Genomic DNA, 24,804 nt, shown 5'->3' with positions numbered 1-24,804 from the left:
ATCACCCATGACAGCTTGCAAAATATGCACACACAGCAATCTGTAGTGTGAACCCAAATGTGCAGTCACTAACTACGCAACAACTTGCTGAAATGAAGTAATGTTTGACACAGACTGGTTTTCCTGTGTTGCTAGCGTGCAATCATTACTCCATTACTGGAATGTAATTTCACAGTCGATCGCTCCTGGAAACACACTTGATTACTAATGTTATCAAATGCAAATATGTTAAAAAAGCTGCATGATTCTTAGTTTTTAATTTTTGGATGTTTGACTTCATCTTAACATTTGTACTTGACATTACATTAGAGCAGCGGTTCCCAACATTTTGACTCCTGAAGACCCCCACTGAATCATTACTGGAAGCCAGGTACCCCCAAGCTATTTGTATGATTTATATTTCAAACCTTAAAACAGTATGTCACAAAAAATATAACAAGTACACACCAAACAAATACTCAAACTTCTGAAGATATGATTTTTTTATATTGAAAACAATATGCAAAAATCAAAACATTTTACTGGGAAGGCTTGCTTGTCACCTCAGCAACTAACTTGTCAATGTCTGGTTTTATTTAGGAAAGGTGAATTCTTAGGTCAGATTCTACATTTCCAGAGTGATTTCTGTTTTTATTTTTCAGGTACCTAAGATCTGAGAAAGCTTTTTCACATAAATATGTGGTGTGGAAACCATGAGGGGCTCTCATCTCTCTTTAGCCTCTCTATCACATGTAATTCATTTGTTTTATAACACCTCTCATACCACTGTATGGTGTCAGATCATTTTGCATGGGGCTACAAGGTGTAGGATTCACATGTCATCCACACTGTTAGGCATTTTTTTTAAGTGCTTGGTCTGGAGAAGCACAAACTCAGGATTCAACACACAATACAGTGGTAAGCATTGACTTTAATAATAAGAATGTATTTCTACACTAGCAAACCGGTTTTAGCAGAATAAGGAAAATTAAAGACTGGGAAAAAACAACTTTCTAATCCGTGCTATCTAGCTTGCATGCAGCTCTTCAATTCCAGTTCATAGCTCACTGTGCTAGATTACAATTATGAACTGCATAGTAACAAAAGAATCTCTGTTACAAGGGTGTGGTTTGGCACAAGGCAAGACGGCGTCTCTCCTTTGAGCTCCGGCAAGCCCACCACATGTTCAAGTGAAATAATGGTGGAGTAGACATTCGCCGATCCACAAAAGCTAGTGTTTCAACTCCGCTAATGGCAAGGATTTAATCTGATCCGCTCTGGTGCATACTTATTTTTTTATTTTTTTATTTTTTATTAATAGAGCCTTCTATAGTGCTGGAATGACCCAAGGGTATAGGAGCGCTTTACAACAGTACATGTTATTAGACACATCAATTATATACAAGTATAGCTTCTCGTAAACATACAAGTTGGAGTGTAAGCAGGAGTGAGGTGGAGAAATCGCGGCAGAGGGGGATGGGTCTTGGGGTGATGGGTGACTCGCTAGCTAAGATGTTGGTTGAGGAGGAGTTCCTTCAGCTGCTTCTGGAAGATCTGGAGGGAGGGGTTTGACCTGATGTGTACTGGGATGGGTTCCAGATTAGATTTTAGGGGCGTTGCATGTAAAGGAGCATGTCCAGATTTTTCTTTTTGGGCTTTGGGTGGGATGAGGAGAAATGTGTTTGAGCTTCTTAGTTTTCTTGTCTGTCCTGCCATATTGAGTTTAGCAGTGAGGTATGCTGGTTTCCCAGTGTGCAGGGCTTTGTGAGTTAGACAGGCGGTTCTAAAGTTGCAGCGAGTTTTGATTGGGAGCCACTATAGTCCTTTCAGGGCAGGGGAGATGTGGTCATATATTTTTATTCCTGTTACCATTCTGGCCGCTGCATGGAGAGTGGATCTCATGGGTGCAAGCTGGACTTTTGCCGTGCCAGTGAGGACGGCATTCCCATAGTCTAATCTAGAAAGCACCAGTGCTTGAGTGGCATTTTTTAGCTCATCTGGCGGTAGGAATGGTTTGTTTTTGTTCAGCAGTTTCAGGTTAGAAAAAGCATTCTTCGCGTTATTCTTTATATGATCCTTCATAGTCAAGTTGGCGCCCAGAGTGATTCTTAGGGACTTGACAGTGTCTGTTGGAGTAAGATTGCATTTAAGAGCGTCTATGGATTTTATCCATTCTTGTATCTGGTGGAGCTGCTTTGCTTTTGGTATGAGAAGAATTTCAGTCTTGTCCTGGTTGAATATTAGGTTGTTGTAGGATAGCCAAAGTTGTACTTCTTTGAGGGTGGCATTTAGTCAGTGTACGTCCTCTATTGAGGATATTTCCATGTAAAGTTGGGTGTCATCCGCATACAGATGGAAGGGGATGTTGGCTCGGTTGAGAATGACCGTAAGGGGATCCATGTAGAAGTTGAAAAGTGTGGGCGAGAGGACAGAGCTTTGCGGAACATTTCTGGTGATTGCAGTTGTGTCAGAGGTCATGTTGAGAGCGGTTCTGTAGAAAAGATGAGAACAAGCATAGGACCACTCCTTCTACGCCAATCCTTTTTTGGAGGGAGTCCAGTAGAAGCTTGTGGTTGATCGTATCAAAGGCCACCGATAGGTCTGGGAGAATGAGCAAGCAGCATCGGTTGGTATCTAGAGATTTAGGAAGGTCCTCTACTATGTTTAGAATCACTGTTTCTGTGCTGCATCCTTTTTGAAATCCAGATTGAAGTGGGTTCAGAAGGTCGTTGTTGTTTATGTGTTGGTTTAGCTGAGAGAGACACACCTCTCTAGAATTTTGACAAGGAAGAGACTGGTCTGAAGGTGTTGAAGTCATTCAGGTCTGCTCCCGTTTTTTTTAGCATTGGCGTGACTTGACCGAGCTTGAGGCAGTCTGGTATCACGCTGGTCTGCAGGGAGCTGTTGATGATCTTGGTCCAGATGGGGGTAAGAGCCCGGTTGAGTTTTTTTGCCAGGGAGGTTGGGAGGGAGTCTGCCAGGTGAGAGGATGGTTTGGATGTAGCAGATAGAGCAGAGATGTCCACCTCCGAGAGTGAGGTGAAGGCCTTCCAGCCTCTGGGAGTTGCCGTAGGCTCTTGGATAAGATGATATCCGTTGTTTATTGGTGGAGAGATAGATGGTAGGGAGTCCGTGGAAACTGAGTGATGATGGTTATTATCCTTTCTGGGAGAAAGAATCTCTGTGGCTGGCAGATTGTCAGTTTCTAGGGAGAGCTCAATCTTTGTGATTTTGTCGTTGAAGAAGTTAGCAAAGTTGTTGCATCATTCTTTGGGGGCCAGAGGGTTTATTCAGGGCGGTTTGGAAGTTTTTTTGATGATGTTGAAATGCTCCTTTGGGCGGTTTTTGGCTCTATCTAGCACATTGCGGAAGAATGTGTTTTTTTCATTCGTTACGTGTTTTTTTGTAGTTTCTGCGTTCTCTTCTGAGTTGCTCATGGTGTGCTGTGGATGGGTCAATCTCCAAAGTCTTTCAGCTGCTCTCAGTTGCCTTCTTTTGGTGTTTAGATTTTTATTGAACTAGGCTCTTGAGGGTGTGTTTCTCACCCTTTTCAGTTTCATAGGGACTACTTGGTCCAGTATGGAGGATACTGTTGTTGTAGTGGGTGGTGATTTCGATTGTTGAGAGGTTATAGGATGGGGAAGTGAGCTAATTCTTTCTTTTAGGATTACTATTAGAATTTGTCTTATGTTTATTTTCCATTGGAAAGATTTTTGCGTCTAAGTTGGGTGTTGGGATGCTTTGTTGAGATGGAATAAAATAATGTGATGATCTGACCAGTCGACAGGGAGAATGTTGTCAATCGTACGTGTTTCTTTCTGAGTTATTATAGCATCCAGTGTTGGGCCTTTGTTGTGGGTTATAAGTCATATGTCATATGTTCGGCATTCCCGTATCACAACCAAGATGGCAGACCCACATCGCGCACTGCGTTATGCTGATATGGAGTGAAGGAGGTTGGAGAACATAAGATGAATACACCTTTCCACGATTACTGTGAAGGTCATCCGGCACACGATACCCACAAGGTATGTCAGCTTGACAAATAGCAAAGCGAATGCGAGCGAGAGGTGAGAATTATTATACCTGGATCCTGTACACTCACGTGGCTGATCCGAGGGCAGGAATAACTTAGGCGGACACTGGCTCATATAATATCCATATGCGCCCCCCCTTACTGACTACTGAGTACGGAAGGACAATGACTATCACCTATGTGCACCTTACTACAGCGAACAAGTAATCTAACGTCACGGAGAGCTATGATTTTCAAGTTGCTCAGACAATACACAGAACAAATCCTAATAGAGATGAGGAAAATTAAAGTGGTAATGTGCAAACTCGGAAAATAGCTATCTCTCAAGACTATGCAAAAGAAACTGTGATCTGTCCGAAAGGATTCCTAGCCTCAAGGAAGAGACTTATGATGGGAATCTCTTTCACCTTCACCAGACCATCCATGCTCAGTATTACCTAAAAAGGTCAGACTATTTTTTTTTTGGGTTCCTGCGGAGCTAACCAGGTTTTTGTACAACAAATCGTGACTGGAAGCTGAATCCTTCAACAGAGCATCGTCGGACTATACTCCACCCATCTCTCGAAAGGCTACACCATGCAATTACTGATATAGCCTTTTGCTGTTGCTATCTTTCGTTTATATGTTTACTACAATTGCCCTACAATGATATGTCTTAAAAACTTAAGCCAAAGTTATTTACTTGTTACTTCATCAACTCTGGGTAAAAGTTCTTCTAGGATTTACAGACAGAAGACTGGACCCTCCAGTACTTTGTTAGTTATGCCCTTTTCTAAATATATATGAAATTGTCCTTACCACTATATCAGATTTTTGCTGTCAAAACAATAAGGTTGATGTTGTATGCCTAAACATCTTTAGGAGGGGCACCGTTATAGTTTTCCGGCTTGTGTAACCTAAAGATCACGTTGTCGAGCACTAGAAACTGCTAAATAAATATGTTCTCCATTATGTTAAATGTTGATTCTTGATTCCTGTTGCCTAAATATTAACATCTACACCAGGGCCTTACTCGCTGTTGTATTGGTGACCGAGGTGCTATGCTCTGAAGTGGCAGGGAAGAAAAACGGGACACTCACGCTCATCTTGAAGAGCTAAGGTTTGATAGTCATTTCATCAGAACATGACGATAGAGGGAGATGGCTATTCACTAGGGTAACCAATGGCCGCCAAGAACTATACATATTGAGCATTTATGCACCGAATGCTGATGATCATGAATTCTGGGTTCGGCTAAATAAGATACTAGCCGATATACCACCCAATTCCAAGCTGATTGTTGGTGGAGATTTTAATCTCTCAATGGATCATATCCTGGATCACAATTCTGCTTTCCAGTTTAGAACCGTAAATCTCACTAACACATGACCAAGCTTTGCCAAACACACAGACTCAAGGACATGTGGACAATCCACAATCTGACCAGCAATTACTTTACGTTCTTCTATTCGCACTCTAGTTTTTCGCATACTGATTACCTTTTAGCTTCTGACTCTCTTCTTCAGTACACCATATCTTCTGAACTTCACCCTATGTTAGTATCCAATCATGCTGCAGTTTCCATGTCCATCCTAATAGCTTGAACTAAGATGAATAATAAAATCTGGCGCATGAATACAAAACTTCTTGATAAACCTGAAGATATAGAGGACCTCAAAAAGGAGTTCAACTTTTTCTTCAGAGAAAACAGGCACTTGGTCTCCTCTCCAGTAGTACTATGGGATGCATTTAAATTTGCAATGAGAGGACAAATAATCAAACGTATGTCCAATAATAATTATCAGATCAAAACAAAACATCTCTCCAAGAGATTGCCTCAGAAATTAAAACTAAAGAATCTACTTTCAGGCAAACAAGAAATATAGAGAACGTGAATGAGATCAAACAACTGAAATACAAATATAACTCCATCACTAGTAAATGGACATATCTATGGGTTCAAACTCAAAAATCAAAATGACTTCTATTTCTAAATAGGGCTGGGAAAACACTGGCTGCCACGCTCAAATTTAGACACACATCTAATAATATTTCTCATATCAAAGCACCCAAAACGAGTGCTAAAGTGCAAAACTTGTGAGATTTTTGATGTTTTTAGAAACTTCTATGCTGATCTCTATACCCCCAAAACCCAATGTCTGAAATCTGAATGCAAAGCATTTCTTCGGGATCTCCCTATTAAAAAACTAACTGAGACAGGGAAAACCCTCATAATCTCATTGACTCTAATGAAATCTCATATGCCATCCTTGACATGGTCTACCCTGTCTTTTTTGCCTCTTCTTCTTTTGTTTTGACTTTGTGCTGGATTCAGTTTTTTGCTGTTTTTGGTACTCTGGGCACTTTACCACAGCTGATCAGTGCTAAAGTGCAAGTGCTCCTATGTAATGTATAGCTGTAATTGGCTTGTCCATGATTGGTATATCTGATTTACTAGTAGGTCCATAGTAAAATGCACTAGAGGTGCCAAGGGCCTGTAAATCAAATGCTACTAGTGGGCCTGCAGCACTAGTTGTGCCACCAACATTAGTAGACCTGTAAACATGGCTCAGACTTGCCACTGCAGTGACTGTGTGTGCAGTTTTAACCTGCCAATTCGATTTGGCAAGTGTACCCACTTGCCAGGCTTAAACCTTCCCTTTTTATGCATGTAAGACACCCCAAAAGGCAGGCCCTAGGTAGCCCCATGGGCAGAGTGCAGTGTATTTTAAAGGTGGGACATGTTTTTTACATTTCCTAACAGTGAAACACTGCCAAATTAGTTTTTCACTGTTGCCAGACCTCTCTTTCTCTCTCATAGGTTAACATTGGGGTGGCTTTTAAATATCCTTAAAGTGCAATTTCCCTTTGAGAGCAGATACAAATTTGGAGCTTAGGGTCTCTGAACTCACTACTTAAAAATACATCTCTTAATGAATTTGTTTTTTAGATTGTTAGTTTGAAAATGCCACTTTTAGAAAGTGAGCATTTTGTTACTTAAGCCATTTTGTGACTCTGCCTGTTTGTTGATTCCCTGTCTGGGTCAGTTTGACAGTTGGGCTGTTTGTGAATCTCTAAAGGGAGCTGGGGTGTAGCCTGCATATCCTGATGAGCCAACTGGGCTAGAGTGGAGGGATTAGTGGTCGCTTACCCCTGAGTGGACTGTGCCTGGCCTCACAAAGTGCAGTCTCCAACCCCCTGGTGTGTGTCTGGGGCCTGGACTGGGCAAGGCAGGATCTTGTGAACAACACAGACTTTCCTTTGAAGTTTGCCTACTTCAAAGGCAGAAAGGGGTTTAAGTAGTGGACCCAAAGCCCCAGGCTTTAGATCACTTCTGATCCAAGAGGAACCTCTGCCAAGGAGAAGAGCTGAAGAGAAGTGCTGCCCCTGCCTGCGACTGTGCTTTGGTGGTCTATCCTGCAGTTGCTGCTTCTGCCTGTGAAAGGGGACAAAGACTGGACTTTGTTGTGCATTACTGCTTGCGAAGAATCTCCAAGGGCTTGAAGTGAGCTTGCCTCCTGTTTTGAAGTCTCAGGGCCATCAAAGACTTCCTCTGCAAGCACCTGGACTCTCTGCAGAGACTCCTGCCCTGCCAAGTGGTGCCCTTGAATGGTGAAGTAGGCAGAATAAGGACTGAAATCCACGCACAGAACGCCATGCAGGGAAATTTTCGACCCACCATCTACAACCGGGCTGATAAATGACGTGCCACCGGCTTCGCAGCTGAAATCAATGCTCCACCTCAATTAAGGCTGGCAGAGTGACATATAGTGACTTGAGTAACGACGCAATACCCACGTGTGGCTGCTGATAACGATGCAAACTCCACGCAGCTCGGTTTTCTAACACCGTATGACTGGATTTCTCATGCATCGTTCCTGGAAGTTATTGTTATCTGCGTGGATCCGAGGTGCCCCATCCAGAATTTGACGCATCGCTCTAATGCGAGAGAGAAAATCGATGCATCGCTGACCCCACTGGAGAAGAAAACTACACAAAGCGTCAATTGTGAGTAAGGAATCAATGCATCACTGACTTTTCCGACGCACGCTCTCCCGTGCAGTTTTATTTGACACAAACCAGGAACTTTGTGCAAAATCAACTTTTCCATTGTTTTCTATGGAGTAAGACTCTTATTCTTTTCAAAATTCATATTTTGACTTCTGTATGTTGGATGTTTGTTGTTTTGGTCTTGTTTGATTTAGATAAATATTGCCTGTTATTCTAAACTGGGTTGGTGTCCATTTTGTAGTGTTTCCACTTTATTACTGTGTGTGTTGGTACAAATACTTTACACATTGCTTCTGGGATAAGCCCTCCTCCTTGTGCCAAGCTAACAAGAGGGAGAGTGGGGGTTAACCTGGTATGTTTCTCCTTTGCCCTGACTAGAGCAAGGGTCGTTGCTTGGACAGGGGGTAACCTGACTGCCTACCAAAGACCCCATTTCTAACAATTCCCTATATCCTTATACAAAACGTTTCAGACCTCACTGATCGATCATCTTAAAAATATAATAGGCTGTTTTGTAAGGTTTCAGGAACCGCGGCGGAAGTTATGATTGTAGTTACCCAAAAGAAGACAAGGATCACACACATCCAAAAACCCATTGTCCATTTCCTTACTTAATTTAATATGGAAGCAAAAATATTTGCAAAAATCCTGCACAACGGATTAAATCTCTTATCCTCAAACTCATACATAATTCCCAAACATTCTTTGTGAAGGGGAAAATGGCAAGAGATAACATCCATACCTTCTGCCACATCATAGATAAGGCAAAACTTGAATCTCTGCCGGCTGCTGCATTTGCACTTGACACAGAGAAGGCTTTCGACAAGGTATATTGGCCATTCTTACATGCTATCCTAGAAGCACATGACTTTGGCTATCCTTTATCAACATGATAATAGCCCTATATGCTAACCCTAAAGCAAATATTCGGATTAAAGGTGAACTCTCTGCCACATTTGATCTTCATCAGGTCACGAAACAGGGTTGCCATTATCCCATGTATTAGTCCTCTTAGCAATAGATCTCTTGCCCTTACTAATTGACTCACCCCCTTGGATCTCATGCTTTAAATTCAGCAGTAACATTTACAATACCTCAGCATATGCTGGTGGCATACTTACACACTTAGTGGATATAGAGAATGAAGTTCCGGTGCTACTCAATATAATATCAGACTTCTCTGACTGAAAAGGCTGTGGTATTCCCCATCAATTCACTCTGCGTTGCTGCACACTTAGGAAGTTCAGGCTCAATTGGCAACCAACACAACTTAGACATTCATGTAAAACTATTAACAAGGTCAAAAACGTATTAGATGCATGGTCGCCCAAACATATACCCTGGTGGGGAAGAATTCAAACACTGAAAATGATGGTCACCCCAATTATTAATTTCACTACCTCCATGCTACCAATGCAACTCTCCCACTCCTTCTTTCACAATATAGATAAGCTAACGTCCTCTTTTCTACGGAAGGGAAAAAAGGGCCAGAATCTTCTTTAAGGCCTTAAGAAAAAACACTCACGAAGGGGGTTGCAGACTACCAAACTGGAAATTATATCAAATGGCTTTCCTGGCATCACAGGGTGCTAATTGGTTACTTAAAAATCTGCCTGACCACCCTAGATGGCTTCAAATTGAGAATTCCTTTTGTTCACCCTTCTCACCGCAGCATACCTGTCTAAGAAAAAGTTCAGACCCCTTCTATCGCAAGAGATATTTATTGACACCGCTACCACCATCAAAAAGTTAGATAAACTGTCATAATCTTCACTACCTAGATTCTTAATGGCTTTGCTGTGGCACAAGCCCAGAATAAAACTTGACACTACACAAGAATTACACCATTCATGGAGCTCAAAAAACATCCACATTGTTCGGGACCTATATGATGACAATGGAGAATCTATACCCTTTGCTTTTTTAGCTGCGAAATTCAACCTCCCCCCAGTGGACTTTTATAGCTTTCTGAAATGAAAAGCTAAACTCTCCAAACTAGATTGAGCTACAAATGCAACCATCTGCCAGTGACTAAAACTATGGCATTACTCTGGACATATTTGCTCCAAAATATACACAGCTCTTGTAGCACCCACTTCATGAAACAAATCATCTCTTTGTTCTAAATGGTCTAAACATTTAGGGAGATTTGACCTAATAAAGATCTCTGATGAGAACTGGATTAATATAGGGAAAAACACTCTTTGAAATAGAGTTGCCCCCTTGCTGACCCAATCTATTTTTTTTGCCTTACACTTCCTTCACTGGACTCCGTCTAGGCTGTACAAGATGGGTCTCAGAGACAGTGACAAATGTTGGAACTGTGAAACACCACCTGGATCCTACGAGCATATGTTTTTCCAATGTCCTCATTGATCCCTCTTTTGGTCATATATCTCAAACCTAATCAACTCCTTGTTTCAGACTTCAATAATCCTAAATTCCCCACTAATTATATTATGCCCTTGGAGTATCTTGGATATACCCAATCTTGATGAGAACGACATGGCGTTGCTAGATCTCCTTGTATCCATTGCAATCAAAGTTATATTAGGAGACTGGAAATCTCTAAATCATATTTCCCCTCATACATGGTGGGCATGGGTAACATACCTAAGAGGAGCGAATACGCTAATCGAGTCATCCCCACATCATCACAAGACCTCAAACAATATATGGCGAACATTAGACCACTTTATGGAAAAAGAAGTAAAACAAACCTAGTGGTTCTACTACTGTTTTTGTACATTCACACCCCAGGAGCACAACCATGCTAGTCATAGCTATTTACTCATACTTACCACTGCCCCACCACTTCCTTCCTGATTTCCTTTCCCAGGTTTGCTTCATTCCCTGTTCTCTGACGGATACACAGCCCCTCATGTATAATTTTCATTAACTTGTACAAAAACAAGTATCATCAATGGTTGGCCAATCTAGAATAATATGTGTGTAGGAATCAACCGCATGCAGCCCTGTTCCTTCTATGGATAACTGGTATACTGTCTGTATATGGATAATTTGAGTTACCCAAGACATTCCTAACAGTGTGTATCCTCTAGTCCCAATGTTAATTAACTGATGGGTTCGCTCAATATACCAATAAACATGATTTGAACACAAAAAAAGAAACTCTGATACAAAAGCAGTAACCCACTGTGCAATGCACATAAAGTACTGTTATTTGCATGATACACATTCTTTGCAGCAGGCATATTAACCATCTGTGCTACCTTTGAGTCAAAACTGCCACTGCCCAAAACTCTCATTCCTCTCCAGCAGGTACATTAATCACTGGGGTTCTCTTGAGGCTTTTATTTTTTGCTGTACAAGTATCATTGCAGTGCTTTTAAAACTGCTGAACAAAGGAAGTAATAAATATAAAAACATAGAGGTGTTTGTCAGAGGCCCCAGCTGGAGAAGTGATTTCCTCCAGGCCCAAGCCTGCGGACCCCCTGGGAATGTCACTACCCCTGTGGGTTCCCGAACCACAGGTTGGGAACCACTGCATTAGAGTATTAATATATATTGAATGATTTCACGGTGTTTCGGTAGTCTTCCTCCGTGTAATACCAATAAATGTCTGCGATAAAAATGTATAGTTTAGCCTGGGTGTTTGTTCAAGGGCCAGTTTGGTGAATATAGTTTTACAAATCCAATTAAACTTTTTTTGGTCTGATAAATAGCAATCCTCTCTTCGAGCTTCTGCACAGTGGAAAAATGTCATTTTCCCCAGAAACAGTTTATCAGCCACATGCAGTGTTTTGAAATTGAAATGAGAATGCAATTAGGAGACAGAAAGCGGCAGAGATGTCAGATTTGCAGGTACATTTTAAATGAGTAACACAATGAAACAAAGAACATAGCGTGCGTCTAATATGATCAAATTTCCTTCTTTAATTGTCAAATGTTTATATTCAGCGATTATACAGAAGCGTTCTACCAAACTGAATCCGGTTTTACCCAAGGACGATAGTTACCTTTTTTAACCCAAAATCCAAAGCAAATAGTTGAGATGTCGAACACGGAGGATCGCGTGGATTAACTTTTGCCTTATTTATTTCTGCAGCACAGAAAGCGGAACCTAAGAAAACGGAAGTGTCCACGGTCTCTGGGAAAGTGGATGGAGCAGATGGCAAGAAAGAAGGGGCCAAGGGTGCCAAGAAGAAGGAAGGAGAAAAAGAAGGCAAGAAAGAGGGAAAGGAGGGCAAAGATGTCAAAGATGCAAAAGAGGATAAAGAAGGCGCCAAAAAGAAAGATGGAGGGAAGGGAAATGCAGACAAAGAAGGAGCTGGAAAGAAGGGAGGAAAGGAAACTGCTGGAGAAAAGTCAGGAAGCAGCACAAAGACGGAAGGAAAAGGTGGAGGCAGTGGCAAGCCAGCAGCCAAAAAAACACATGCCAAGAAGTGATCTGTCAACTAAAGAAGGACGTTTCTTTTGTTATTGATCTGAGCACTGGCAGTCACAATCTCGGGACGCATAAAAGGGCACTAACTTTTGCATTTTGTTGGTTACTGTTCCTGGAATATTTGAGTAACAGACAATATCTGTATTGGTAAATACCCCATGGCTGAGCTCTTGAAGCTTGCAAAAGGTGACACCTCTAAGTTTATGTACCAGGATGTCCGACATTGAAGATGTTAGACAGTGTTTGGCCACTTGCTACACCAATATAAGGATGAGAGATTTGGGAGGCTAGGTGTCATTGTTCTTGAAGTAATGAAACACTAAGGAACCTCTGTTTAAAGTTTTGCCTGAGAAGAAACCGCATGTAGGTTGCAACATAGTGGCAGGACCATAATGTGCAATCCTCTTAAGCTGGCTGTTACTGGTGGGTCACTCATCACTGATGGGATGGTGACCCACAGTGTTAAAGCACTGAAGCTAGAGTATATGTGTACTACAGTACCAAGTACAATTATACCCCTGGTGAACATGTTAAAACATTGCAGAGCCAGAGCAAATGTGCTGAAATGGCAGGTCGAAGAATATCAGAATGACAAAATATGATGTAAAATATAAAGGAAAGAAGCACATAAAATACAAAACTTGTAATTTTCTGGAGCCTCTTATGTATGATGTTTAAAAACCCTCCAGCAGCTGGCATCCTAGGACAGTGATGGGATCACACCTGCTGGTGCTGGATAGAGTACCACAATTCTCCTTTCTATGTTAGCTTCCATTTTGAGGCATAGGTGGTAGAAAAAGGTCCAGCAGGAAAGTGCCTCATACAGAAAGGAGAAATTGCTGGTTTGGTATTCAGTACCAGAAGAATCACACTGAATTAACACATAGAGTACAGACCCAAAGAACAAGTGATAGTGGCATAGAGGTTCTGGTGCATCTCCCTTCCCTGAAAACACTGGCCAGAAATTATTTTATGATGATGCAGTCACCACAGATAAATATATCTTCAAAACATATATCACATTCAAGTAGTTACTTTAGAACACCCACTGTCTATGTCACAGCAGTGTGGAGGGCTCATCAGGAGAGTTATTGTGGAATCAGTGCTGAAATAGAGGGGAATCCAGCCAGATTCTGGATTTGACAGCTATTCTTGACCTGGAGCCAGATTCTAGGCCAGTCGCAGCAAATCTTCATATCAATTTCCCGTGCAGTATGATGACACCAGGACACAGCAGAAGCAGGACACATTCACTGTCTGTGTCCCTTGTGACCTTCAAAGGAGGGAGGGAGGGAATCAAACGCAAATAGACAATCATCTTCTTTTTAAAAGTCCTGGGTGGAAGCAGCAGGAGCCCATATGAAGCACAGTTTGAGCCTCATGCCTGGCCAATGAGGAGAAGCCAGCATACTGTCAGCATGTCAGTTCCAAGTTTCTGAAATAAACTATGATTTGAATCTTTTTTAGGCTATCCCATTCTCAGCATGTGTAAAATATATGATGGTCTGTGCATTTTCTGTATGAATGCCAGATATATCTTTTTTTTTTTTTAATTAGCACGCTCAATTTTCATTGATATAGCCCACAATACAAACTGATTTTTGGCACTTAATAACAAGGATTTGGTAATATCCACCTAATTAGAGCCATTTTATCAACCATTAACAAGATTTGTTTAAATCCATCAATGTTTCAAACAATGGTCTTGCAGTTTACATTGTGATATGTTGAAGCATATCATGAAGAGTACACAGTTCCTATGAATTAAATGAAAAGGCTCAGGTTATTCATTCAGCTCTTTTACATGGATTGCAATTTGTGACTTTAAGGTAACAAAGCAATCTCTTCAACAAGACCACAAATCCACTGAGTAACCTTATGTAAAACAGAAATCTGTGAGCTACATGAAACGTACTCTGAAGAAGACACATTAACCCTTAGTGTTTTTTTTTATGCTTCAAATCTGTGACCTGATATGGTGCTTATCTCTCCATCAACTGCATTAACCAGGAGGGTTAATGTGCCACAACTTACATCCTGAAACATGTTGCATATGGATATTTCCATAGCAGATGGCCTAACCTAGGTGTTTTCAGTGAGAAGATCCTTTCAGTGCTCACACCAGCAAAGGAAAGGAGGGGTGAGTTTGGAGGGGCCACTAGTGGTTCTATTTTTCTGTGACCAAAGACATCTCTCTTCAGCAAGTGTATCAAAACCCGGAGTAAACGTAATATTAGTATGCCCAGAAACTTTTTTGCTACACATATATTTCTGCAGTAAATGTCTTAACTACAGTTCTAACAGAGTCGAGCACCAACAAAGAAAAAAAAACGTTGTGAAGAAGGGTCCTACTAGGATCTTTTTGTCAATCCTCCATAGCCCAGCTGTCAAAGCATAATCAAAAATCTGAGTCGACTGCTTGCAGGTAGTACCTGTCTGATCTGGTGGAAGAGAGAAGGATTACCAGCAGGAGGTTCCAGGAGAATCAGGGAGATTTCGACAAACAGGACCAGAATCAAGGAGACAAGCAGAGCAAAGACTATGAAGAAAAGGACTAGGAGCATCAAGAGGACAAAGTCCGTAAGACCAGGAGGATTAGGAACAGGGAAAGAGGACCCGAATTACCTACAGCATTGTCTCCCATTCCAGGAGGATGAAGAGGATCAGGATCATGACCAGGAAGACTAGTGGAATCTGGGCCAGAAGGACTAGAACTAGTAGAACTTACACCATGAAAACCATCAATAGGAGGATTAGGACTGGGAGGACCAGATGAACAAGGGGGGCAAGACAGGACCATGTTTAGGAGAGCTAGGAGCAGTGTCAGGGCCAAGATCTGGAGGACTTGGATTAGGAGGAACAGCGCAAGGAGAACCACAACTGGAGGGGGTAGAAAAACAGGGACCAGAAAAATCAGGACAAGAAGAGCCACAAGAATTGGGAACAGAAACAGCAGGAACAGAATGGTCTAGGAACAGGAGAGCCAGGAGTGGGATTAGAAGGACCTGGAACATAATAGACACTGGAGGTGATGAAGAACAGAATGTCATGAAAAGATTTACCCGGACCATGAACACCTTTAGGGCCAGTTCAGGATCAGGACCCAAATTAGGACCAGGATGAGGAAGATCAGGAAGCTGAGGGGTATGGCTAGGACCAGGTGGAGGTTGAAAAGGTGGAGGAGTACGACGAGACAAACCAAAACCAGGAGGATGAGGAGGGGTCCTGAACAAGGAGTAGGTCCAAGAGGAGAAGACAATGAGGTTGAAGAGTTGGACCAGGATGGGAATACCAGGAGTAGGAGGAAGAGAAGGAGGTCCTGAAGCAAAATAAGGAAAATGAGCAATAGGGTAATAATAGAGACGATGATGAGGAATAGGAGAAACTGTAACATGAGGACCAGATCAGGTCCAGTCTCATAGGAAGCCATCAGGTCAGGATGTTGAGGAACAGAATCAGGAGGAGGACCATAAATTGGAGGAGGACCACATGGAATACGAGGAGATTGAGGAAAAGGACCAAGAACATAAGGACCAGGAGGAGGTGGCACAGGAGAAGGACACATATACTAGGAATAGTACCAGAGTTTCCAATGTCACCACAACATTGGAGGCCTCTATCTTTGACAGTCGCTGAACGTCGGCAACAATCTTAAAATTCAGGTGTATCTCAAAAATTAGGTAAAGCAGATCAGCTTTACTGTCACATTTTTCCTCATTGCCTATTTCACAAATAAGGCTTAGTTTGTCTGTCATTGACTCTACCCCTCTTGATGGCACTCCTAATATCTCTGCCTCTTTTTGCCACAAAGTGTTAGGATCCCAGAGTAAACATTTTCCAGTTCCAACACTGGAAGGTTCTTAATGCATGAATTCTGTGGTCCCTCACAAGTTATTTCAGCCGATCAAGGTTGATAGTGCAATTGAACACCTTTCAAAAATTGCGTCAAACTCACGTTCAGCAATGCATCAACTCATTTTGTAACATTGTTATTCTGGTTATTCTGGTTCCCAATCCACAAAGACAATCTTGTTTTTATAGTTCTGGGCAAACAATGACATATGATCTGTGGAATCAGATCATTTAATCTTTGTGGTTGCAGTTCAGAATTACGCATTTTCACTACCACATTGAAGACACTGAAACCACTCACAATACAGTTCCAGGGGCTAAATATGCAATTCAGATGTCAACAAAAGATTATCCAAGCAGTTTTAATCTATTGTGAAGAAGGAGCTTTGGGCACACTAAAATAGTTCCTTATGCATTTCTGCTGACTTTACTAGGCTGTCCTTATGTGTGGCTTTGTGGGTCTTAAAAAAGAAACTGTGAACAGAAGTAAGCTCGACCATTAAACAAAATATTTTATGTTTAGTTTTGTTGCAGAGGTATCTTAAAGACGACTACTTGCCCACAATGCCTGCTTGTTAAGCAGACTACTGATAAGCCTTAGGGCATTTGGTACTTACGTCCTAAGTCCTTAATTTAGAAATGTTACCCTTCCTTTTCCCTAAACTAACTGTGATAAACATATATGTTTCAACTGGTCAGCGCTTCCTCTGCACCCTGTGATCTTCAACTTGTAAATTTGAACAAGTCATTAATTTGTGCTCAATATGTACCTACTTGGGATACTACACCTTTCCACATAGTAGCAGGTGAAACTCGTTTAGATGGGCATTCAAATGTCCATTCTTAGAAAATGAACACATTCCCAATGCTAACCTAAATGTTCCCCAAATTAAAGCCATTGCTATCTTCCAGGTGCCCCCAGCAGGCCTTCAATTTAACATATCTTTCTTTTCCTCAGGTATTCAAAGCAGGTCTGCTATTAGTCTTCCTACTAATCACCATGTCCACGCAAAGTGACAATTAATTATCGTTATGCATTGCTAATGCTCCAAAATGTAGTCAGATTGTGCTTAAAACTGGTCCTATTTTGAAACCAAAAATCTAAATTCACATTAGGTGTTGGTAAAGCAGTTCTTTTAAGCCAAATTGTGTTTTTTAATGTGGTCTTTGAATGTACCCTGATTGGAGCCGATGACCCTTTAGAATAACCCATGATGCCCTAATGCTTTACTTAAAAAGATTCACAATTGCCCTTATTATGCCCATCAATTTCTGAAAAATGGAACACGTAAAGTCCAAAGATATCTCTCGAACAGGTAAAAAGACATAGGACAATTGTTTGCTCTTTATGGACATCACAAATATGTCCTTAAGCACATTTAGTAAATTCTGTTAATAGTCCTCCAAATGATACTTAATTGGATCCCAAAATAAGGTGAACTATTCAAAAGTGTCTTCGAGTCAGATTTAGCATTTCCCACCAATGATGTGTTGAAGAAAACTCCATCTATAGCCCCTGATGTTTCATGCAATTAGTCTCAAATAATAGATAACAGGATCCCCAACTTAACAGTGAAATCAAATTACATATTTAGAAACGCATTTATCTCCACCTGGATTCTGAACTCTGCCTACTTAATTTCCTTACTGAATCACTCAGGAATGATGTTTCTTCATACCTTTATCGTTTTCATCTCGATGTTGTGGTTCCAGTTTAGTCTCCAGCCAAATCGTTCTCCCGTTGACTTCTCCTGTGCTGCCCAGTGGTCGCCATTCATGACTGTCATTTCCTCAGAATGGACAATGCCAAATAATATGGACTTCACATATATAATAGGCATCCACGAGTCATGTTCAAAAAATGGAGTTGATGACTTCTGGCAAAACAAAAGTGAGCCATACAACAGATTGAGCTTTTCGTTAATATATGAAATTATTATTGAATCATAATACTCAAACCACTTATGTCTTGTAAATCGTATGTATTAGAATCATAATTAACTGACGTGACGTAACACCTTTGAATTAGGAAACGTTGACACACATATATCATCCCTCCAGAAAATTACAGCCCTTAGAAGAGCTTCCCTTAATTCGTTGATAAAGAGAACAATGCAGTAACGAAATATATTAAAAAATAAATTAAACTTTTACTATACTCTGAATTGCAGGTGTCAAATAAGGGTTTGTTAGTATCAAGCTGTATTCTTTTTGAAGTTGGTTTCAATTTATGTTTACCATAATTCAGTACTTATTATACAACTATTGCACATCTGCCTGGCAATTGAAATATTGATTACCTAGACTAAAACACATAATTGAAAAGTGTTCAATTAATTCTAGTTTTAAAAAGCTCTAATTTACTAGCATGATTATAATGGAGAAAAAGACCTGAACTTGAAGCAACATCTTCCGTGGTAATTAGTTTTGTTTACAATAATTACTGTAATTTATTTACTAACATTTCTTGGGCCTATTTTCTCCTTTTCATTTCATAAATAACGAACTGTTCTTAACATATTTCCGGTGCCTTTACGTTTAGATGGAATCCTTTAATTAAAATGAACTCTTTCTCTAATTGCTTTAATTCAGTTTAATTTATCTTTCAGTTTGAATCGTTATTTGCTTGAGATAATGCCTGGGTAAACATGTTTTTTAATCAGAAACTGACTTGAATGTTATGGCTTATGTAACTAACCATTAAATTCTCTGTCAACACGTGATGGTCTGCAACATGTGTTCCCAAGGAAATTATGTACTTATCAGTCTATGCAAAGATGTTTTTTAAATCTTTCATTCGTCTGTTCATCCCGTTGCCACGATCTTTATCCAGGCCCTCTACAAGTCCCTAAAAAGATCGTTTGCATTTATCGCAAAACACATGTTTGCTTGCTTTGTTATGGAAGAACCTGTGCACACTTATAGTACTGTGTTATGGGCTAAATGACTTATTTTTTTAATTGCATTTAATAGCTTTATATTAGAAAAGTGTCACTGTATATATCTCTAAAATAAAAAAGAAAAATTAAAATGCATACTGTTCAGAGTATTTTGCTTAAAGAAATTGTTGTAAATATATATAAAATACTTTAAAATTAAAATTAATGCACAGCGAACAACCATTGGATGATTCGATTCGATTTCCGTAACACTTTGTAACAGTAGGACACAAAAAGGGAATTCATAAAACATTTCTATATGAGAAAACGCCCAGGCTCAAAGCTTCTTCGTGTGACACAAGCAATGTGACCCATTAGTGTGAGGCACAGCCATTATACAAAGTAAAGGGAAATCTAGTGCCAGAGATTTGGTGGCATTACTGCACACATTTTGAACCTTAACTACATTTTATTGCCACCATATTTTGCCTACTAATCTCTGGTACATATTCTTTCCATCACTTTAAAAGACAGGCCGTGAAATGTCATGTTTGTTGTGTTGCAAGTTGCGTTCATTCCAAACAGTCAATACTCTTGGCTGACAGTCATCAAGAATGGAGTTTGTATACCAACACTCACCCCACTGTATCAATATCCTTTGAAAACATAAAGCGTATGTATGTTATGTGATGTTCTGTAGTGCGAGTTTGCATATGCTTTAAAATGAAATATTTTCTAGACAACTGAGTCCTGGAAATCACCTTGGGCAACAGAGACAAAGGACCTGACTTAGAATTCGATTGATGTGCTCCTCTGTCAAAATGTGGCACTCTCTCATCCACATATTACAAGTGCCACAGGTTATTATGTGCTCATATGAAAGTGAGTACTTCATCTGCCAAATTTTTGATGCAGTATCCCGCCTGTCGAACTCTATAGAATGAGCTTCCTGCTCATTTCTGTGTTAAATGAGATGCCTTTGTAGAAAATGTCCTGCAATACACTTATGTGAATGAACTGGTCAAATCATGGAGCATGTTAGTGAATGTTTGACATTGGTATTTTCTTTCCTTGCTGGGTTTATAAAGCAGCGATTTTTTTTTTCAATCCTTCCAACAGTAGGATTTCCAAATAAAAAGAATAACGTGAACATGAGAATTATTCTTCTACCTTGCATTCATCAAAACCTATTCAAACCCAGGAAATTGGTTTATGCCCCAATTTAACTTCCACTTAGTAGAATCTCGTCTATATATATATATATTAAAAATACATTTTTTGCATGAATTTCAAATGTTCAGGGCAGATGCAGACTTGTTTCAGTATCAGAGAGATTTCGAGTAACTGCACCACCTGTCAGATTTAAAAAATAGTTTTACCTCTTAATGACTAAATAGAAATCGTACATAATATCCTTTTCCCTAGCCCTGGAGTAATCTGTGATGTATACACAAATCACCTAGAGCACAGAACAGTATTTTAAACAGTAAATTCCACAAAGAGAGACCAATTTATAAATGGAAATGAAAAGTTCAGTAGCAGGAGCAGCATATGTTTATTCCATCAAGGAATGGTAGCCCACACATGCTTTGTCTATGACGACATTTTAAAGGTTACAAGAACAATATTACAATCAATCATTGGGTAAAACATATATTCAACAATGAGTTGAAAACAACTGCATCAACATGTGTGGTGTAATTCAAAAATGAGACAAACCATAAGTAATACACAGAATAATTATTTGTGAATTAGAAAGAATCATAGTGTGAAAAGTAGTTCACAAACACCCCGGTGAGTCACATAATAAAAAAAGGAGTGTCTCAAGGCCCCATGAAAAAACAAGAGAAGGTACTTATGAGTAGTAAAAAAAAAAAAAGGCCAGGAATAGGGTGTTGTTGATTTCACAATATCAAGGTATTGTTGAGGTTGCTGATTTGTAGAGACACAGACTCTCAATAGTGCTGTATGTCCAGCACGATTGAGCAGTAAGAAAAAAAGGGGAAAGAAAAATGAGTATCAGAAAAAGAGTGAGGAGTAAAGCTCACTGGCACAGTCAAAGTAAACAAATTCTCTGGGAAGCCGTGATGAGTTCCCCACTCCATACTGGAAATGGAGTAAGAATAAGTTAGGAATTTCTCCACCAAATTAGCAAAAGAACCAGTGACAAGAATTCAATTGAATGGACTTACCAAGAGTCCAGAGTACTGTGCGATAGGTGGCAGAGTCTAACCAGTACTGCCATTATGAATGCTATAAAAGTGTTGTAGGTAGTAAATAAAGAGATGGGAAAGAGATGGAGATGGTGTGACGAGACAGAAGTGAGGCACGGAACAAGGCACATGTCATCTTGGAATGTATATGGAAAGGATGTGGTATTGGGCAGCATGTGTTGTGAAGATAATAGTGGGACACCTGATGCAGATTAAGTATGTTGTAGCAGAAAAGTTTAACACATATATAAGTCATCAAAAATACCTAAAGTAAAAAGGAACAAGGAATGGAGTGTAGGAGAAAAAGACCATAAAGAATTGTAGCAATAATGTATTGTACCACACACGTTGTTTGACGAGTATAAGGTTGGTAGTAACCATGGTATAATACAAAACGTGAGAAAACGGATGGAGTAAACCAAAAGAAGGACAAAAACAAATATAATGAAACATAAATTAAAGGATGGTGAAAAGTGAAAAAAGAAGAAAGCAAAATATCAAAGATGCCAATGTATTATGTGAAAAGGCCATAGAAAAAGAGGACTGCACAGTATGTCCAAAACGCTGTGTGAATCTATCAAAAAAGAGAAGTAAGGAAATGTCTGACAAAAGTGTAGACATAGAAAAGAAGAAACAAAGAAATAAAGGTGTAAATAACATTAGATAATGTGTCCTGTAAGGTATCAGAAATAGAGTAAGGGTAATGTGGGGATGAGGACCAAGGTTTGTCAGCAGATTATCAAGTACAAGCCAATAGGGCACAAGAATGATTACATAGTGGGTTTTCACAACAAAGACTAACAGTGTAGTGTCATACCCGCATCAGCATCCTAAGGTTGCATATTAAAATTTCACAAAAAGAACAGAGAATGTAAAATCAAGACTGCATAAACAATGAATAGAAGTATCAAAGTTCATGGATCATCTAGAAAAAAAGTGAAGCTCATGGTCCATATTAAGTCCTTGGCCCACAGCTCTTATTTCAGTGATACAGTTTGTCCTAAGACATGACTGAGTAAAATAAGACATTAATTATATGAATTATGTAGTAACAAAGTACAATGGGAGTTTTGTTAGTTAATTTTTGAAAAGGTGATTTTCTTTACCACAAGCCAGTTGCAATATTTTTTATAGCTAGATAGATGGCTCTGCAATGTAAAACACTCTCCAGTCACATCTGGCATGATTTGCAAACCACAGATTTGAATCCAGGCAGGGGGCTAGATTAGCATTTAAACCTTTTGAGGTTGACAGAATGAGCACCCATAAGTCAGGGAATAGTAGCGTTTTAGAAATGACATACTATATAAAACTAGTTGTTTTTGTTACTGCCATTCAATATTTCAACATTCTCAGTGTATATCTGTACTTTATAAATATAAGGTCTAAAAAACAACCCTGTTTACATTATGCAAAGTTATTTTATGAAACTACTGAACTGTATTTCACCGTTTAAAGGGAAAAAAACAAACCTCATAGGCATTTTTCAGATGAAAGCAATGAATTTCCTCTATAGTTGTAGAATAAAAGTGACATAGGGGGTCATTCCGACCCTGGTGGTAAAAACCGCCAGGGCCGTGACCGACGGAAAGCACCGCCAACAGGCTGACGGTGCTTTCCTGCCCATTCTGACCGTGGCGGTAAAGCCGCGGTCAGAAAAGGGGATCCGGCGGTTTCCCGCCGGATTTCCCCTGGCTGGGCTGAACCTCCATGGCGGCGCTGCAAGAGAGATTCCGACCCCCTTCCCGCCAGCCTGTTCCTGGCGGTTTTTACCGCCAGGAACAGGATGGCGGGAACGGGTGTTGTGGGGCCCCTGGGGGCCCCTGCACTGCCCATGCCACTGGCATGGGCAGTGCAGGGGCCCCCTAATAGGGCCCCTGCATGATTTTCACTGTCTGCCTAGCAGACAGTGAAAATCGCGACGGGTGCAACGGCCGGCTTCTGTGTTGCAGGGCCTTTCCCGCTGGGCCGGCGGGTGCTCCCTTGGCGGGCGCCCGCCGGCCCAGCGGGAAAGTCTGAATGGCCTCCGCGGTTTTCTGACCGCGGAACGGCCAATTGGCGGTTTCCGCTTGGTGGGCGGTGCCCGCCGCCCGCCAATATTGGAATGACCCCCATAATGCTTAAACGTTTATTTGTACAATAGCAGATCAATTTGGTTGAAGCAAGATGAGTAAAATTGTATACAAAACAATAGATTTTTTTTTAGTTTATGACTTTCACCGGATATAATTGTAACTCCTGTGCTAAACCTTTCAATAGTGTAACCAGCATTACATGGCAAGGACTTGATGATTTCAGATTGTTTCTCCGAGGCTACAACTCAATAAAATCACACAGATGACTAGCAGTTGTAGCCCCTGCTAATAGTAGTGTAATGAAAGAGCATATGTATATGTTTGTATTGAAAGGGTAAAACAAGGGAAAAACAATTTTAGACAACTTTAAATGTACTTTACACGTAGTCTTGTGCGGCAGTAGTCAGTATCCACAATTGCTGCAGACGAGAGGCATGGTCACTGTAAAATATAGTCTCTGATCTGCTACACGGGTCAATGAGGGTAAACAACAAGCTAAATAAGACAATAAAAGAAATATTCAGAATGATCTAGGGTAGGCAGCCGAGTCCTCTGATGAGTTATCCAATTGCATGTTACTCTATATCTCGATGAGACTCCCAGTGTTGCATGGAAGACAACTAAGTCTACAGTTCTCCACCTCAGGCATTGGGTAGCAGAGAGCTGATAGCTAATTCAGCAAGCATTGTACTGACAGTTATGACGGGGGAGAAAGGTTGTCTACAAGCTAAAGAAGCATGCGTGGGCAGGTGTCAGACTGTAGTGAGAAAGGACCTGTTTCTCCTGGGAGACTTCACCAAAGTGGCAGAAAGATCCGATGCAACAAGCAGTCACTCCCCTTCCTTCTCAGTTTCCCTCTGAATGACACCTGAGTCAAGGACTGTGTGCTCCTGTATCCCAAGCCTTCTTACGCTAATTGTAAGCAATTCAGAGCTCATTGCTGTTAAGAGAGAGAAAAAATATCACACAAAGTAGCCCCAGATTTATCTCAGGCTACTCTTTCCAGTTCATCTGTCAATGACTCACATTTGTAGAACGGGTCAAGTGGGGTGCTTGAGGATGCAGCAAGCTTCCCCTCTGGCCTTTTTGTTGCCTTATTGATGCCTGAGGAGAGCCACATTCAAGTCAAGAATGATCTGGCCCTGCCCACATCAATGTTGACAGCAGATGCTTCTTACCCACTGGCACCACTTGCTCTTCTGGCATGCTGGCAGCTTGGGGGACCCGAGGGGTGCAAGACAAGACAAGTTGTTGTGCACTAATGCCCCCTTGGTCTTCCTCTTTCAAAAGGTGGGTAGCAGTCGATGGAAAAGAGAGAACATTGATGACAAGGTGACAGCTTGAGAGAAATTTGGGCACTGTATTACAAACT

General features: G+C 40.7%; 1 protein-coding gene across 1 annotated transcript in view; it reads left to right on the top strand.

The window, feature by feature from the left end:
• The window catches only part of TMIE (transmembrane inner ear), a 630,053-nt gene extending 610,780 nt beyond the window's left edge, over positions 1–19,273 (top strand). The window contains exon 4 of the mRNA XM_069210961.1: positions 12,075–19,273. Coding sequence (XP_069067062.1) covers positions 12,075–12,415 — 341 coding nt within the window. The 3' untranslated portion in view covers positions 12,416–19,273. The remainder of the gene's footprint in view (positions 1–12,074) is intronic.
• The last annotated feature ends 5,531 nt before the right edge of the window (positions 19,274–24,804 follow it).

This window comes from Pleurodeles waltl, chromosome 10 (assembly GCF_031143425.1).
Source record: "Pleurodeles waltl isolate 20211129_DDA chromosome 10, aPleWal1.hap1.20221129, whole genome shotgun sequence".
Classification (NCBI taxonomy): domain Eukaryota; kingdom Metazoa; phylum Chordata; class Amphibia; order Caudata; family Salamandridae; genus Pleurodeles; species Pleurodeles waltl.
Note: the sequence above shows the minus strand (reverse complement) of the source record. Positions and strands in the feature narration are given on the sequence as shown.